General features: G+C 37.9%; 1 protein-coding gene across 2 annotated transcripts in view; it reads left to right on the top strand.

Annotated features, from left to right (window-relative positions):
- RETREG1 (reticulophagy regulator 1) overlaps positions 1-15,884 on the top strand; it is a 70,036-nt gene that overhangs the window by 30,481 nt on the left and 23,671 nt on the right. Inside the window, exon 1 of one of the 2 annotated variants that reach the window (XM_009914025.2) lies at positions 12,515-12,737. The exons of the other annotated variant lie outside the window; for it this stretch is intronic. Coding sequence (XP_009912327.1) covers positions 12,703-12,737 — 35 coding nt within the window. The 5' untranslated portion in view covers positions 12,515-12,702. Of the gene's footprint in view, positions 1-12,514; positions 12,738-15,884 lie in introns of those variants that run through there. 2 annotated transcript variants of the gene reach the window in all.

Below are 15,884 nucleotides of genomic sequence, written 5' to 3'. Positions count from 1 at the left end.
ATGGGTTTTTTTTCTTGCCACACAAATTGGCATCAATCTGATTATGAGAATATATATACATGATGTACAGAAATGGTTCTGGGGCCAGTTGTCCCTAAGCATTGATTTCAGCATCGTGAGAGCAGCTTTCAGGCCATTCTGCAGATAATGCAAAGGTTTCTAGAACCTGAAGCCCGTCATTGAATCGGTATCTGTTTTCTCTGATTAAAAAGCTTGCTTTTCTGTACTATTATATGTGGTCTGAGAAACTGAATTATTTAAATAATATTTTGTACTGTCTTATATCTCACCAACAAGAACAAAGGTTGGAAATTCCGTAGTGCTACACAGTTTTCCATATGCAATATGCCCCCTGTATCCAACAAAAATATAGCAATTACATTTTCAGTTTTGTAAAAATGCTTTTTTTCACAAGGAGGAAATATGCGCAGGTCTCCTAACAGCCTGTTGAGTTAATTCCTGGCAAGTTTTCAAATTCTAAACAATTTATAAAGCATATTGGAAATTTGAGTGTAATAAGAAGGAAAAAGAAACAAGCAATTTTGGTTATTTTGAGAACTTAATAAAAGAAGCAAGGAACATTTATGAATAATGAAACAAGTTAGTTATAAATATATACTAGTTATTGCTATGGAAGGAAGAGGATGTCATTGCTTGGAATCTTTACAACTGTGATAGTCAGGAGAAAGATCAGAGTAAGTAGAGTTGAGTTTATATAGTAGTTGTGTTTTGACCTTTAATTGCATCTGGTTTGCCAAATGCAAGCATTAGATTACAAAACGCACGATGGAAGTTATTTACAGGGGGCATGAGAACCTATAGTTGTAGTTCCCCACCCCCCCTTTTTTTTTAATGTTGCCAGCGCCTGGGTCGTTGTGACACGTGAGGGTGTGTTTCCCAGCACAACATCTGATTAGTCACTAATTTAGTAAGGAATGTCCTGGCACACAGTTTTGTTGAAGCATGTGAGCCTATCAGCAGAATAACATATTATATTCTTTTAGGCATTTTGACATACAGTTGAGTAAAACAGCTCAGCTGTTTTGAAACAAACATCATGATATTCCTTCCCTGAGTCTCCTTCTTTTTTTTTTTTTCTTTTTTCTTACTGGCAGAAGAGATGCTGCATGTTTACCTATTGAAATATATTTCATGACTTAACTCTTTTTTTTGGTTAATATTCCAAGATGGTTTAGAGTATAAATAACACTGGAAATCAGTTCTATAAAGCTACACATCTTTTATTTTTACACTGAGGAAAATAGAGGGTAGCCTATGCTCATTATGTTTTTTCATGCTCTGCTAGTTTCCCCATTCTTTGAATACAGGTGATCAGACATATTCAGGAGACCAGTTTAATAAAAATTTTCAGAGATAAATATTCACTGTAGCACAAAACCACAAAAGTTCTGTCAAGCCCACGTGAATGTTGTGGTCCCGGCACCATATGACACGTGCTTCCTTTTCCTAGCTTAGATTTGATGTAAGGAGAATGATACTCTTTCAAAAGTTCAGCCTTTTTTTACTGAGTGCTTGGATTGGTGGTACAATTAATAGATCACTGACATAGCTGTGGCCATTGACGTTCCTGTAGGTCAGTTCATAGTGTGAGGTAATGCTTAAGAGAATTTCATGGCAAATATAAAAATATACAATATGAAAGTAGTAGAAATATTTTTTTTAATACTTTAAAAGTAAAATATTAACTTTAAAAGTCTGTATTAAAAATTTCAGATGGGAAGACACTGTGACAGAATGCTGAGTAGAGATTGATGTAGTCCATTTGATTTCCAAAAGGCATTAGCTAAAAGCAAATAAGTAACTCTGCAATATGAGAGGTCATCCCATGAATAAAAAAACAGATGGATTATAGAGAACAGCAGTGAGAGTAAATGGCTAGCCTTCATCTTAATGGAAGGTCAGAGAATGCATCCTGCAGCAGTGTGTGCTGGAACGATTCTGATAAATGTACTCGTAAGTGATCCTGAAAACACGGTGAATAGTGGGGTGGCCAGGCCTGCTGGAGGGACCAAATTATTCAAGGCAATGAAGACGAGGACCAACTGTGAAGAATTTCAGAAGATCCTTTACAGGATTCTTTCACAGTAAAATAGCATATGAAATTCAGTGTAGGTAACTGTAAAGTTATGGAGGAATAGCAGTCCTAAATTCACATATAAAATAATAGTGTCCCGAGGTGACTGTAACCACTCATGAGTAAGATGTGGTCTCACCAAACCAGCATTGATCAACAGACTAAATCTACTGTTAAGTGTCAGTGAAAGACGTACAGGACAAAAGTAAGCACAGCCACATGCCACTCTTAGAAATGTGCTGTATGTCCCCATCCTGAATAGTGTGGGTGGTTCTGATCTGCTACCTCCCAGAAAAAGATACAGGAGAAAAAAAGTCCAGAGTAGAGCAACAAGGTAGAGCAAATATACAGAACTATTTCCATATAAAGAACAAGTAAATGAGATAGGACTTTTCAAAAGAGAAAAGGACTAATTAAGGGGAAATGTAATAGAGGTCTCTAAGATGCCACAAGGAACATGTCTTCTCTCTCATGCTGTTGGAATGAGGAGGCATCAAAATAGCAGGCAGCAGGCTGAGGAAAAATAAAATGATGTAATTAAGCTTTAGAAATTCTTGACATGGGATTGTTGTGAATGTTAGAACTACATGTGGATTAAAAATATAAATTACAGGACAGTTCCTTGAAGAAAATTAATTGAAGGCTATTAAATAAAAAATCACCACCTCTGGCTTTGAAAGTCCCTAAGTTGAGATTGTTGGAGGCTGTATTGTACTTCATAGAGGTACCATTATGTATTTTCCTGTGTTCTTACTCTGTTGCTTAGGTATCCCTAGGTATTCAGTTTTGGCAACTGTTGAAGACAAGGCACAGGGCTAGATGGAGTTTTGGCTGACCCAGTATAGCTGTTCTTGTTAAAAGCGTTACAAGCATTGACTTTTTATTCACTTAAGTGACATAGTAAGACTAAAATAAATACATCTATTTATTTCTGCATTTGTATGTCGTTAAAGTCTGAGAAATAGCAGAAGGGCATGTGAGATAACTGTTGCCCAATTTTAGACTGAGTGTCTGCTGCTACCACCACATCCTATGGAAGTTGCAAGGTCAATGTGTACCTTAAGAACTTGCTTTTATGCATTTAGGCATGAGATCAGAGTAATAAAATCAATCAGAGCAGCAATATCTGAGGTTTGCACGTCTGATCTTTAAAAAAATATTGTTCTAAACATTTTTAAGAACTTTTAGCTGAATGCACTATATGTTTTCTTGGAACGCAAACAGACACCAAAAGATGTAAGGCTGTTGTCTTGTGTGTTGATAGCAAAGGCTCTAAATGTGTCTGAACAATTATTGCATGAAGTTCTCACGTCAGGGCTGTACTTCCCTCCTCTATAGGAACATCCAGGGAGTTGGACTCAATGATCCTTATGGGTGCCTTCCAACTTGAGATACTCTGATTCTATGATCTGTATATCAGCAGAGAAGGTTTTTCAAAGCAAAGGATGCTTTCTCATAGGTATCTTGGAGATCAAGACTCTGAAGGAAATGGCAAAAGCTGTGATAAAACATGCATTTTACAGATTTATATAGATAAAACACATGTATGAATAGGTAACTTCTAAATTGAAAGCTTATTTTTTCAGTCTTCTGGCAGCAGAATGTACTGTTGAAGTGCCTTTCCTACAGCTTAACAAAAAGGTTTTTTTAGAAAACTTTAGATGTCTGTAAAAAATGAGGGGAAAGGAAGTTGTAAGGGTGATAGGAGCTGCTATTGTGTTGTGCAAAACAAGGTGTTCTATACATGTGTTCTAAACCACTTTGTGAAATGAAATGGGTTGAATTGAAATAAAAATCAATAGTAACAGAACAGGAACAGGAAAATTATGTCTTCCATACTTTGAGACAAAAGTCTAGATAACTGAAGTTAATTTGGCTTCCCGGTAGTGCTGTGAGCCTCTCAGCAAAATGTCATCCGAGCTACCATCTTCTCGAGGCAGGGCGAAGGTTATCGGGTGCTCAGCACTTGTGGCTGAGCATTCTGGCAGCACTCGCCCAACCAGTTCAGGGGATTCCACTAAATCACAGCTCTGCCTGTGCCCTCGATGACAGGTGGGTTAAGCTGCAGGTCTTCCCTGAGCATCGTTCCTGCTCTGAACCCTTCTTGGCTTGCGTTAGCCCAAGAGCCATTGAACTGTGTAGGTTTTTTGGGGGGTAGGTGTGATTGCGGGAGGGGGTTGAGTTCTCTTTTGCAGTCTTGGCTGTCCCCTTGCCTTTTCTGTGGTTCATTGGGCTCCGCAGCTTTAAATTTGCAGTTGTTTCACAGAGGGCTGGGTGTTAAAAGAGCAGAAATGGTTGTGGTTTGACAAGTATTTACTTTGGAGAAACTCTGGTAAGAAAGTGGGCACACCGGTCGCTCCAGGATAAAGTTAGTTTTGTTTTCATCAGTGCGTCTCAGAATGAACCTTCCTATCTAGTCTGCAGTTGTGTACGCGTATGAATCGTCATGGTGTGAAGCATACCATTGCTTTGTGTAATGTATTTCTTGTTGCTACTTCACATTATTACCTATCTTACCCTTCTGCATTGTTGCCTGTGATATTATGTAGGGCTATTTTCTTTAAGTTTTGATGTTGGCGTTTAACGAGGTTATATGTCTGTTTTCTCTTTACAGCTGGTAGAGCTATAAAGTGAGATTAAACGGTAACATGAACTGTGGTGAGGGGATATCTTTTTTTTTTTTAAACAAACCTGTTAATCAGCATACACAAATATGTGCCTTCTAAAATGGCATGCACTCTGGCTTTTTTCTCCCTGAGCTGTTTTAGTTTGTAAATACTTCAAACTTTGCTTATATAAATTTGCATTTCATTGTTTTCATGATAATATATCAGATTTGCTAATGTGTTGTTACATGTGTTGGAGGTGGAAAGTACTGACAAGTAGCATACGAATTGCTAGTTGCTCCATCAGATAAAAATATGGCCTTGAAACTGAGTCACATTATTTTTTGATGTCACAGTTGCATGGTTCTATAAACTTCTACAGTGAGACTGAGTAAAGACAATTCTAATGAAAAAAGCTCTTTTTAAAGGGAGAGAATATGATTGTAATTTTACCATCAGGCATATTAAACAGTAGAGATTTTATTTCTTGTCACACAGTAAACCAACAAATAGATAAGATGTTGATAAGCTGATTTGCTTACATTGCACCAAAGAATAAATTACATGATTAGGCGAAAAACTGGCTCATATCCTCTTCTTCATAAGATGATAGCAGCATCAAAGTAATGGGGGGTTGTCTTAGCAAACTGTGAGCATACCAGCAAAACCTTTTAGATACACGGATTGTCAGTATGTGGCTCTGAGTGTCCTAATTATCTTAGAGATTCTATGTAGCTGAGTGACATCTTATGTTCTTAATTGAATTACATACAGAATTGTCTTCTAAATATTCTCATTTTCTTGGTAGCTTGCTGGCAGTCTGCTTTTCTTGCATTGTTTTGTGCTGTGTTTCATACTTATATTAGAAAACACAACAAACTTTTCAGGTTTGTGCTTTAGCTCTTTGTATCAACATTTTTGAAAAATATTTTAAAGTCTTCATGCATTATTAACTATTTTTAATCTTTTGACCAATTTGTTCAATGCAAGCTGATTTCATTGTCTTGCTACTTGGTCTGCCTTTCATATAGTTCATCTCTTTTCAGTGGGGGAAGAAACCAGTTGCTGAGAAGAAACAGATTCAGATTGCTACAAACCAAAAGAGACAGGTAGAGGGGCAGGTTTGAGTAGCATGTGTGCCTAGGAAAAATATTTGCATTTTAATGTGACTTTACTGAATTACAGATCATGATTAGAGATTAACTGGTACATAAGTACCTTTGTAGGTCTTAGGATAAATAGGGAATGTGGTATAGTAAACAAAATAATTTCATGAAACGGTATGTAAAGTGTCTCTTCAAAAATTTGGAAGAATATTCAGTTATCTTTAGAAATTGCTCAGATCATTGCTAGGTGATGTATTACCTGTTTTTTTGTCCCTCCAAAATCTGTTTCTTTTATAGCTGTTTAACAGGATCCCATGGCCAAAAACTCCCAGAGCACTTGAGATTTTCACCCTTAGTGGTAAGATCTTCTACAGCCCTGTCTCCAGCTCTTCTCTGTTTGTCACACAAATCCAGCATGACCTATCATATTTGTACCAGAGGAAGATATGCTATCTTCACATGACTAAAATGTAGTAATTTGCTTTTTAAACTGCAGTTGAAGTGTCTCTGACTTCCTTTAACTCTTCTTTCTGCTTGTGTTCGAAAACTTGGAAATACTGTCATGCACCCTGGTGTGTTATTATGCGTGCTTTATGATGAAACACAAAAACCTTACAGTGACAATTAATTGTTGCTGATACAAATCAGGTTTTGGTGTCTCTTGATAGTCAGTTTGCTTTCATACTCAATATTTTATGATTCTTTAAAAATACATATTCATGTGCTTTGTTCTGCCAAGTAAATATTTCTTGCATGTGATATCTTGTTTAGCTTTTTGAATGTTGCATTACTTTTCTTATGTCAAAACTGAATGCTGGGGGGGGGGGGTGGGTCTTAATGTGCAGCTTGTGATTTAAAAAATGTTTTAACAATTAGTTACTTCATCCAGGTACAAAGAAGAATCCTGCATAATATGCAGGATTCCATGAAGAGAGAAAAATTTTCCTAATATGCAGCTTGTGATTTAAAAAATGTTTTAACAATTAGTTACTTCATCCAGGTACAAAGAAGAATCCTGCATAATATGCAGGATTCCATGAAGAGAGAAAAATTTTCCTGAGCACTTATTTTGTTTGCTTTCATTGGTCTTTGACTGTTGAAAGATTTTTATTTTTTTTTATTTATTTTTTTGCCATTCCTAGTCCTAGGTACAGATAAATACAAAACTGTATTTTGTGTGTAATAGGTGTCTTAAGGTTTTTTTTAGTGCACTGCTTACCAGATTGAGGTTATACCTGCTATAACACTCCAGCAAAGAACTGAGCATGTTCAGCAAAGAACTGAGCATGTTCAGCATGTCTATCTTGATGATTTTTTCATTTATGCTTGTATGAAAGGCTTCCTCTCTTCTAAAACAAGCCTCCTGTGTATATCTTACAGTGTATGAAGGGATCTCAAAGTTAAGTAAATATAATAAGCATTTGAAATTTGAAGTCCACTTTACCTAGTCAGAAAGAATTGGAACAGGTATCATTCAGCAAATTTGGATGTTGAAAATATGGGAAAATTGGGTGTGCACTTGAAATTGATGAAATACAGTAAAACGTATCCGTTCATGTGTGTGTGCTTATAAATACATAAACGTACGGATGCCTGCACACACACAAATGTGACCAATATATTCAGTTTTCTATATTGAAAAAGGGGGGGAACATATTCCATTTTGGGGACTTCATGTATGTTATTAATATGATTTTTTTCAGTAGCAGAAACATGCATTTCAAATTAGTTTTAATCATAAACGTGCCTTTGACAATGATGGTAATGTTTAAACACATGCCCTTGCTGAAAATAATGTCAGCATAAGCGGTCCACAAAAAGTAAAATGCTGGATGGCCCATTCCTTCTGGAAATATGAACTAAACTAGATGTTCTTTTTGGAGCATGAGTTTTTGCTATGAGACAGGTGAGGTTTTTTAGGATCTCTCTAAGTGCATAGTATGGTGTTCATTATTTTTTTCATCCACATTATTAGAATGTGGCTCATTCATAGCTGAATAATTAGAACAGGGTTATACGTTGAAAGCACCGTCTTACTCTCCTTTTAGAGGAGGAGAGACATAGACGGCGGCAGCGATTGTGACTAGTTCTGGAGCTGGTTGACCAGCTAAAGCGTGCCACAGGCTGACTAATTAAAATCTTCGAAAGCTTGCAGACTGGGTGGGGTACATAATCTACCACGCAGTGCCAGATCATCCCCCTTGCACTCTTGCAAATGGACAGCACGCTGCCTTTCACCCCGCTGCTAGAGCCCCTGAGCATCTTCAGGATCTGAGTATGTAAAACAGTGGATCCGACACTATTTCCAATCCTCTCAGCTACCCAGTAAGGCTATTTCCTTGTCTCTGGCAAGAATATAGCTTTTATTTTCCTTCTTTTGCTGATGACTTCCTCTGAAGTCTTTGGTGCCTGCCTGTAAAAGGAAAATTTCACATAGATGTCTGTACAGTTTGGGGGGAAGGCCATTTACTTGATGATTGTGATACATGTTCAGTCCGAATCTGTACTCGGCAAGAGCAAAACTGGTGAGATTCCCTGATGAAGCAATATTGTCAGGCTGGCATCCAATCTGTGTGCCAGCACATCTTTTAGGGTATTTTAATACCTGACGGTAAAGAGAGCTGTTACTTACCAGCTGTCAAGAAATTTTTGAGAAAGGTCTAGAAGAGGTCTGTTTAGTTGAAGAAGAGGGCAATGGAGATGAACAGAAGTAAGAAGGATTGATTCTTAAAGTTATCCAAATAAAATGAAGACCACTGGGTACTGTGGAAAGCTGCATGTAAAAATGTGGTAATGAGGGCCAACAGAGCCTGAGGAACAACTCACAAAAAGGGTCAAAATGTGTAAATCAATAGTTTGCCCTCACTGGGAATCATGGTGTACACTTCTGGTCTCTCCCACCCTAAATTGGTTATAGTAACTGTAGGAAGAGTTTGGAAAAGAACAGCCAGGATGTTTGAGGGCATGCAACAGCTCACATGCGTGAAACATGAGCAAAACAGGGCTTTTAAAGCTGAATAAGCTGAGCAAGAGCAGAACATAATTGATAGTATCTTTCTCCTTTTGATTACAAAGTCACGTGTGTTCGTGTTCCTTTTGGAAGTAACGGGCTAGGAGGAAGGGGTTGTTCCTTCTGTGGAGGAACCAGTGGAGCCAAAGGGAGGGAAAATTTCAGAAAAAGCTGGATGCGAGAAGTGAGAGAGACATAGCAAGGCTGGAAGATAGCAGCTCAGGCAAAGAGGTTGTTGAGAGGAGCAGGGATTAGTCATGTAAGGTGAGGCCTCGGAGATGGCAAGAAGGAACTTAGAAAGGACAGAGAGGATTGACCAAAGTCCCCTGCAATTTAGAAAGTTGTAGCGTTAGCTGGAACTAAGCAAGGAAGTAAGAACCTCCCTGAAAAATAACACGGGTAAGGAAAGAGCTTTTCCTTCCTCAATTCTGTCATTTCTAGTCACTTTGAGTTTTCCATGTTGAAAAAGTTTAAAACTGATTTTTAGCAATTCTAATACCAGGCGAGCTCTTTTCTAGGCGGCTCCACCTTTCAGTTCTGCAGTCCCATCAAAAGGGATATGATAACGGTCTGCAAAAATGATTAATAGCTGTGAAAAGCTGAAGAGAGAGAACTGTCATCTACCTGTTCCAGTATAAGACTTCCTAGACATCAGTGGAAGTGGCTAGATCAGAGCAAACAGGGTGGGGTTTGGTTGGGTTTTTTGTTTTCAGACAGTATGTAGTTAAGCTGCCGAAGTCCTTGCCGCAAGATGCTGTCACAGGATGGAAATCCACTCAGAGCTAAAAATACAGACGTCACTGCTGGTTCAGGAAACCCATGAGCCACACGTTGGAGTCTGGAAGACTGAGTATTTGGAGAAGGCAGCAATGCATTTTTCCCTAGGCTGCGCTTTTGGACACAGTAGGAGATGCCAGAAGCCCTTTGGCCTGATTCAGTACAGTAGTTCTGCTCACCTGCTGCTCTTCCACCCGAGTGCACTTGGAGAGGTCGTTCCATCTCGTGCGGCTGTCGAATAGTCTGGAGCCCGATCTGCTGGAAACCTCCAGATGGGCCACTACGAGCTCTAATTCCCTCGGTGCGGAAGAATTCAGAATGATTAAAAAATTGAGACAAGTTTTCTAGATAAGTCTTCTTTGTGATAGCAAAATACTTTAGTGTGATTGCAGTTCGGCTAATTATGTGCTTATGCTGTTCTGAAGTCTGATTTGCAAAAATGATGAGCAGTGATATCAGTAGAAACTTGTCTTTGAGCATTGAAGTGTTTTATAAATGCTCTACTCCTAAGTTAACAGGTCCTTGACATTTTGGTTAGGTACTCATTTAGTAGATACTTTTGAACCTCATCTTTCCAGGACTCGCTTATCAATAAGTAAGGTGATATTACCCTCCTTACCTCACTGAGGGCGGGGGAAGAGTTCTAAGGAATTGCAAAAGGAAACAGTGAACCAATTTTCTGCTGCAGCAGCAAGCATTGTGTACAGGGCGTGACAAAGAAATGAACAGTCCAAAGTCATATTGGGAGAGTTTGGAGTACATCGAGTTCCAAGACTGAAATACAGGGGTAGACACGATACTGAGAGCTTTTCAGCTGCCGAGTGTGATCGTCAAATGCATTAAAAAGCAGTGTTTTGTAAAAAGGCGTTTTTCATAGTAAATACGTGTGGCTCTGTAAGACTATATTGCAATGCATGTAAACAAGCAAAAGCAACTCAAATTGCACGAGGGGTTTAGTTTTGCTTGCTTTCATTTTTGATGCTACATTTAAATTTTTAATGATGCTTTTGTGCGTTTGCATATTTCAGCTATTTCTTTTGATTCTTTTCCTAATTAGAGGACTTCAGAATTTTAATCTGAAAATTAAGCTGTCACACAAAACCATTTCATTAATTAAGATTTTTGAATTTAGCAGCTCTGTTGCTTCAGGGTAAGCTTGAAGGAAATTCAGCTCTAATTATTTCACCTGTAACTATCAGAAGTAGAAAAAGAAAAGAAGAAAGAAGAGCAGATGATATTGGAATATGCAGGTATAAGTGACCATGGAATGTCTCTGTTGAGTAGGGCAGGATGTTTTCTAATACATATTTATATATTCCTTTGCATAATTTAGACATAGGACTTTATTCCTTTTTTTACTTTGCTCTCCTTTGTTTTAAAAGTCCACTATGATTAAACTGCCTCGGGAATAATGTGTGTTGTGAAAGACTGAGGAAAGGTATGGATACAGAAGATGGGATGAGATTAAGAAAAGGAAAAAGGAACTAACTGGAATGTTGGGAGAAGAGTTCAGGAAGTTGTCATTCACAGATAGGCAGCATTCCTGTTTCGTTTTGTTTTCTCACCAATTCCTGAGATCGTTTTATTAATTCACATACATAGTAAATATAAATCATGCCATTTAAAGTAATAGATCTATGATTATATGGTTTGGGGAGTTTTTGCAATTTTTATCTAGATCTTGCTACCCATTTTGAAGCATTTTGTATTAAAACAAGAAGAAAGGATAGAATGCTTTGTAGTTTTGGAAGTTAAGCAGCTTTCCAGTGAATGATGCATTACCCACAATGCACCAAATACAGCTTACCAAATCACAGATATGGGGTGCTTATTTTTTAATCTCGCATACCTTTTGTTCCAGCTTTGCTTATTTTTTTTCATTTGTTTTTAAGATGTGACATCCCCAGGACAATTCCTGCTATCTCATGCAGGAGAGGCAGGTCTAAAGCTTGCTGGATTCCTTCGCAGAATAAAAGATTTCTGCGTGAAGATCTCTGGATATAATATTTATTTGAAAATATATTAAGAGCAATAGGTCAAGCTGTTTAATGGAAAAGGAAGCCATATGAAGGAACAGTGCTGAGCAATGTGCTGAACAATGTACATATGGGATGCTTGGAGTCTTGGGCTGCGCGACAAAGCTTCATCAGCACAGATAAGGTTGTGGGGGTGTTGAAAATTAGTAGAGACGTAGCTGGTGTAGCTGGAGTGGCAGAATTCCTGTCATGCACGCAGCAAAAAGCCGTAGGAGGAAAGTGAATTTGTCGATTCACCTTAGGTTGTTCGCAGAGTCATTCGAAGTATTTTGGCAGAAAACCTCCTCCTGTTGGCATACTTTCTTTTTGAGGGCTCTTCCAGTACAATTTGCTGGTATCCCTGTGATAGCTAAGACTGCTTGTGGCAGACAAGCTTGGAATCAGAACTTAAAACCAGTGCAATTAATCTTTACTGAGAACTCATCTTCCTTTTCCTTATTTTAAAAGAATCGCTAAGTTTTGGGTTTGGTTTTTTTCATCTGTGAATTTAGTCAGTGGAGAATAATTTTGCTGCTTCTGACTGCTTGTGACTGATGCTTTGTGGGGAGGAAAAAAAGGATATTTTTACAGTTAGAGTAAGCTCTTGGCTTTTATATTTTTAAGCATGTTACTTTAAAGTTTGTGTCTTTTACACTGCTGCTCAGTTACACCTGAGAAAAAAAGGAGACGTTGAGGAAGATTTCCAGTGGAAGCAGAAAAATAAAATGTACTAACTGGGTGGTGATTCTCCCTCACATGACCAGGAGGGGAAAAAAAAAAAAACCAAACCTGTTTTGCTTTTGGCTGTGCTTGCTACTAAACACCCTGTCATAGTGTGTGAGGTGAGTCACGACTTGTTTATTTATAGTTTTGGCCAATCAAAGCCCAACGCTCTGAACTTCATTCAAGAGCAGCAGGCACTTAGGATGTCTTGTAAACATTTGCTCTCTGAGCAAGGAGCGCTCTTCGTGGCAGCAAACAGGACAGTTGCCCGGGTTGCCGCTTCTAAAACACAAAACAGACTTAGAAGATCGTTGCCTGGATTATCTAGATTGGTAGAGAGAGAGAGAGATAATTCCTTTTTACATCTGAAATGCCAGACAGTGAGGATCTGGGACAAGATGAAAGGTACTGTACGTTGGTTGTGATGGGCTCCTCGTGCAGCGCAGTACGGACCGAGGCTTCGTGTAATTAATCTGCGTGCGTTCCCGAGTTCTCAGCCTACGATCAGTTTTCTCTGCCTTGTAACAGATCCTCTAGTTGTTGAGGGCTTTGCCTCTAATGCTAACCTAAGGCTTCTTAGGAGAGAAGAACTAGATCTTAATGTCTGCATAGAGGTTAAATTGTACAGCTCTTATATATTTCTTAAACTAAAGCTGAAGGGCAGAAAATACTGGGTGGTTTCTACCTAGTCACTTTGCCCAACCATGGGACAACTTACGAGCCTCAAAATGTCAGAGACGCAAATAGTTTAGTCGGGAGCCACATTACTGACAGAACCATAACTCATTACTGTGAGATAGGGCACTGTGTCCCTTGGAGGTATGCCTGTCTTTCTGAAGTTTAACTTTTATCTTAATTAGCTCATAAAACCAGCGGTTAGGAGAAGAAAGTAGTTGGATCTGAAACTTAGTAAGCCGTTTAACAAATACTATTTTCTCAAATATGATCCAGTACATTCCTATGAAATAAATGCACTAATTAAATTTAGCTAGATGGACAGATTTTAAAATAGGTATTTTAAAAGTAGATGTTATTGATGTTTGGCTATTATAATCTAGGTTTCTTAAAGTCCACATGGTCTTTCCATAGTTGCAATTTTTACAGTCTTGATGCTAATCAAAATGTTGGCTCTAAAATGATGTTAATGAAACATTTGATATTGCAAAAAAGAAAAATGGTCATGTATGTGGAAATAACTTTTTATTTTTTTAGAAGTGAGTTAACAAAATGCTGGAATATAGACGCAACTTTAAAAAATTACAAGAATCAGAAGTAAGCATTTCATTGTGGTTTCAGAATTGATTTCTTCTCATTAGATTTAACTTTGAACATTTATGTGGGTGTTTTTTCCAATATGTATGTCAAAGTGGTGTTGTAAGATAGATGAAATACGGAAGACATTTCTGGTTGTCTGTTGTAGATCAGTATATTCAGGCATGGTCACCTAATGGGATGAGTGTGGGTGAATGGATCCCCAGTGGCATAACTGGGTCTCTGCAAGGGTGGGGTCACCTACGCGTTTCCGTTTGCAGGGATCTAAGTTGTGCCCTATATATGACACAGATTAAAAGCAATTGTAGTAGTAGGTAGCATTTTTTTCTTTTAAGGAAATGTTGACTCGTTACTGATAGCCACCAAAGTGTTAATTGCTATTCATTAAAAATGTTTAGCTGGATCTCCAGTTTGTTAAATTGTATATTTTTCAATACAGGAAAACACCAGTATGCATGACACATTAAAAAAATGGGGTTTCAGATGATAATCACCTTTTTTTTTTTTTTTTTCCCCCCTTTGAATCAATTTTATAAAGGATATGCATCATGTCCTTCTTTGAAAATGTGTTGTGGTTGTTTGTTTTTTTAAATCAAAATGGGAGAAAATATTAGCAGCAGAGAAGAAAAATAATTTTGGAAAAAAAATATTTCAAAATTCGGATTTGAAAAAAAAAAAGCAGCAGTGTTTACCAATACGTAAAAGGATGCAACTGGTATGCAAAACATACAAGCTTTGTAATATCTAACTTCCTTTGTTAACAATTCTTTCTCTATACAGGCTTGTAGCAAGCTTTGGCAGTTAAATAGAAGTAATACTAGGCCTAAACCCTCTAAGACTTCTTTTTTTATGAATCAAAGTTGTTTGTTGTTTTTAGGTTCTTTGTTTGTTGTTTTTTTTAAACAAAAAGGATGAATGTGTCTAAAGCAGTAACCTGAAAAAGCGTGATCATAGGGCCTGCTCTCCCCATTTATCATTTCTGAAACTACCATTAAATTAATTGACCTGATCCTAGTCCCTCATCCTGTTGTGTCTTTGCTAGTAAGCAAAAAGGTTTGAGAAAAGAGTTTAATCAAAAGGTTCTGGTTTTTTCTGTAATTAATTTGCCTTTTTGTCTCGGCGGTAACAAATAGGGTATAACTGGAGACCGTTCCTACAGAAGTGCTAATGAGATTTGGTGGAGGTCAGAATATTTTGGTCCAAGTTAAACAAGAGGGAATAGAAGGAGGAGCTATGGGAACTATACTGGACCAATATGGGAACTGTACTGGAACAATTCATTTTAGAACCGCACAAGAAGAGATAGGAAGGTAAATGCACAGATAATGGCGTAATTTTGAGGGCACACTGAATCAAAGCTACTGCTTTATGTATTTAAAAAGAGGACGACAGTGGTATTTTTGTAGAAGCTGTTTGCTGATCGGTTTCAGCACACTGCATTCCTTGTAGCTGCCTCTCAGATGCAAACAAATACTTCTTACATCCTCTCCCCTCTCAAGTTCATGTCCTACTTCAGAAAATATGTAATATTGCATCACAAGTGTATTTCATGAACATTATAACATCATAGTTAAGGATGTGGCATTGGTCAATAGCCTGTTAGTCATACTGTGAATTTAAACATGTAATAAGCAAAGGAACATACGCACAAGTACTTCTTAGTACGACTAGTAAAAAAGCCAAGAGTTGTGAAGATTAGGTACCCACTCGTATCTTCTGTTTTGTTCTGTCATAAGATCCTGGGCAGTAGCAGATGAAGAACAGTGAGGAAAGATGTGGTCAATGGTAAAGAATTGAAAACAGTTTAGCGTAAGAACGATATTTTCCCCCAGTAATTCTTTATCATCAGGCCCCCTATAGTTTTGCTGTAAGATGGTATAATTTCTTTTTTAAAAAACTGTCATCTCATGAGGAATCTAATGATGATCAAGAGTGGATAAAAGGTACTGTGAATAATTGGTCCCGAAGTGGTGGAACCACACGGCTACGGGTGCTTCAAAGAGATACCGACGTGTGCCTTCCTCTATCAGAACAATGTCCGTGGTGTTCTAATCGCTGTCACCTGCCTGTTACTGAAAAGGACGGTGCGCTAAACTGTTAGCCAGGAAACTTTTATGACCTGAATATAAATGGGAGAGAAAGCTATGTTATTTTGAACCAGTTGATTTTGAACTACAATCTCAGAGTGCATGACCTTTCTCAGTATGTGCTTGGACTTAGAAAAATGGAGATCCAGTTTCAAGTCAAATATGTGTGTTACTTCATTACTCAAAGCATCTT

The sequence above is a fragment of the Haliaeetus albicilla genome, chromosome 21 (genome assembly GCF_947461875.1).
Source record: "Haliaeetus albicilla chromosome 21, bHalAlb1.1, whole genome shotgun sequence".
Taxonomy (NCBI): domain Eukaryota; kingdom Metazoa; phylum Chordata; class Aves; order Accipitriformes; family Accipitridae; genus Haliaeetus; species Haliaeetus albicilla.
Note: the sequence above shows the minus strand (reverse complement) of the source record. Positions and strands in the feature narration are given on the sequence as shown.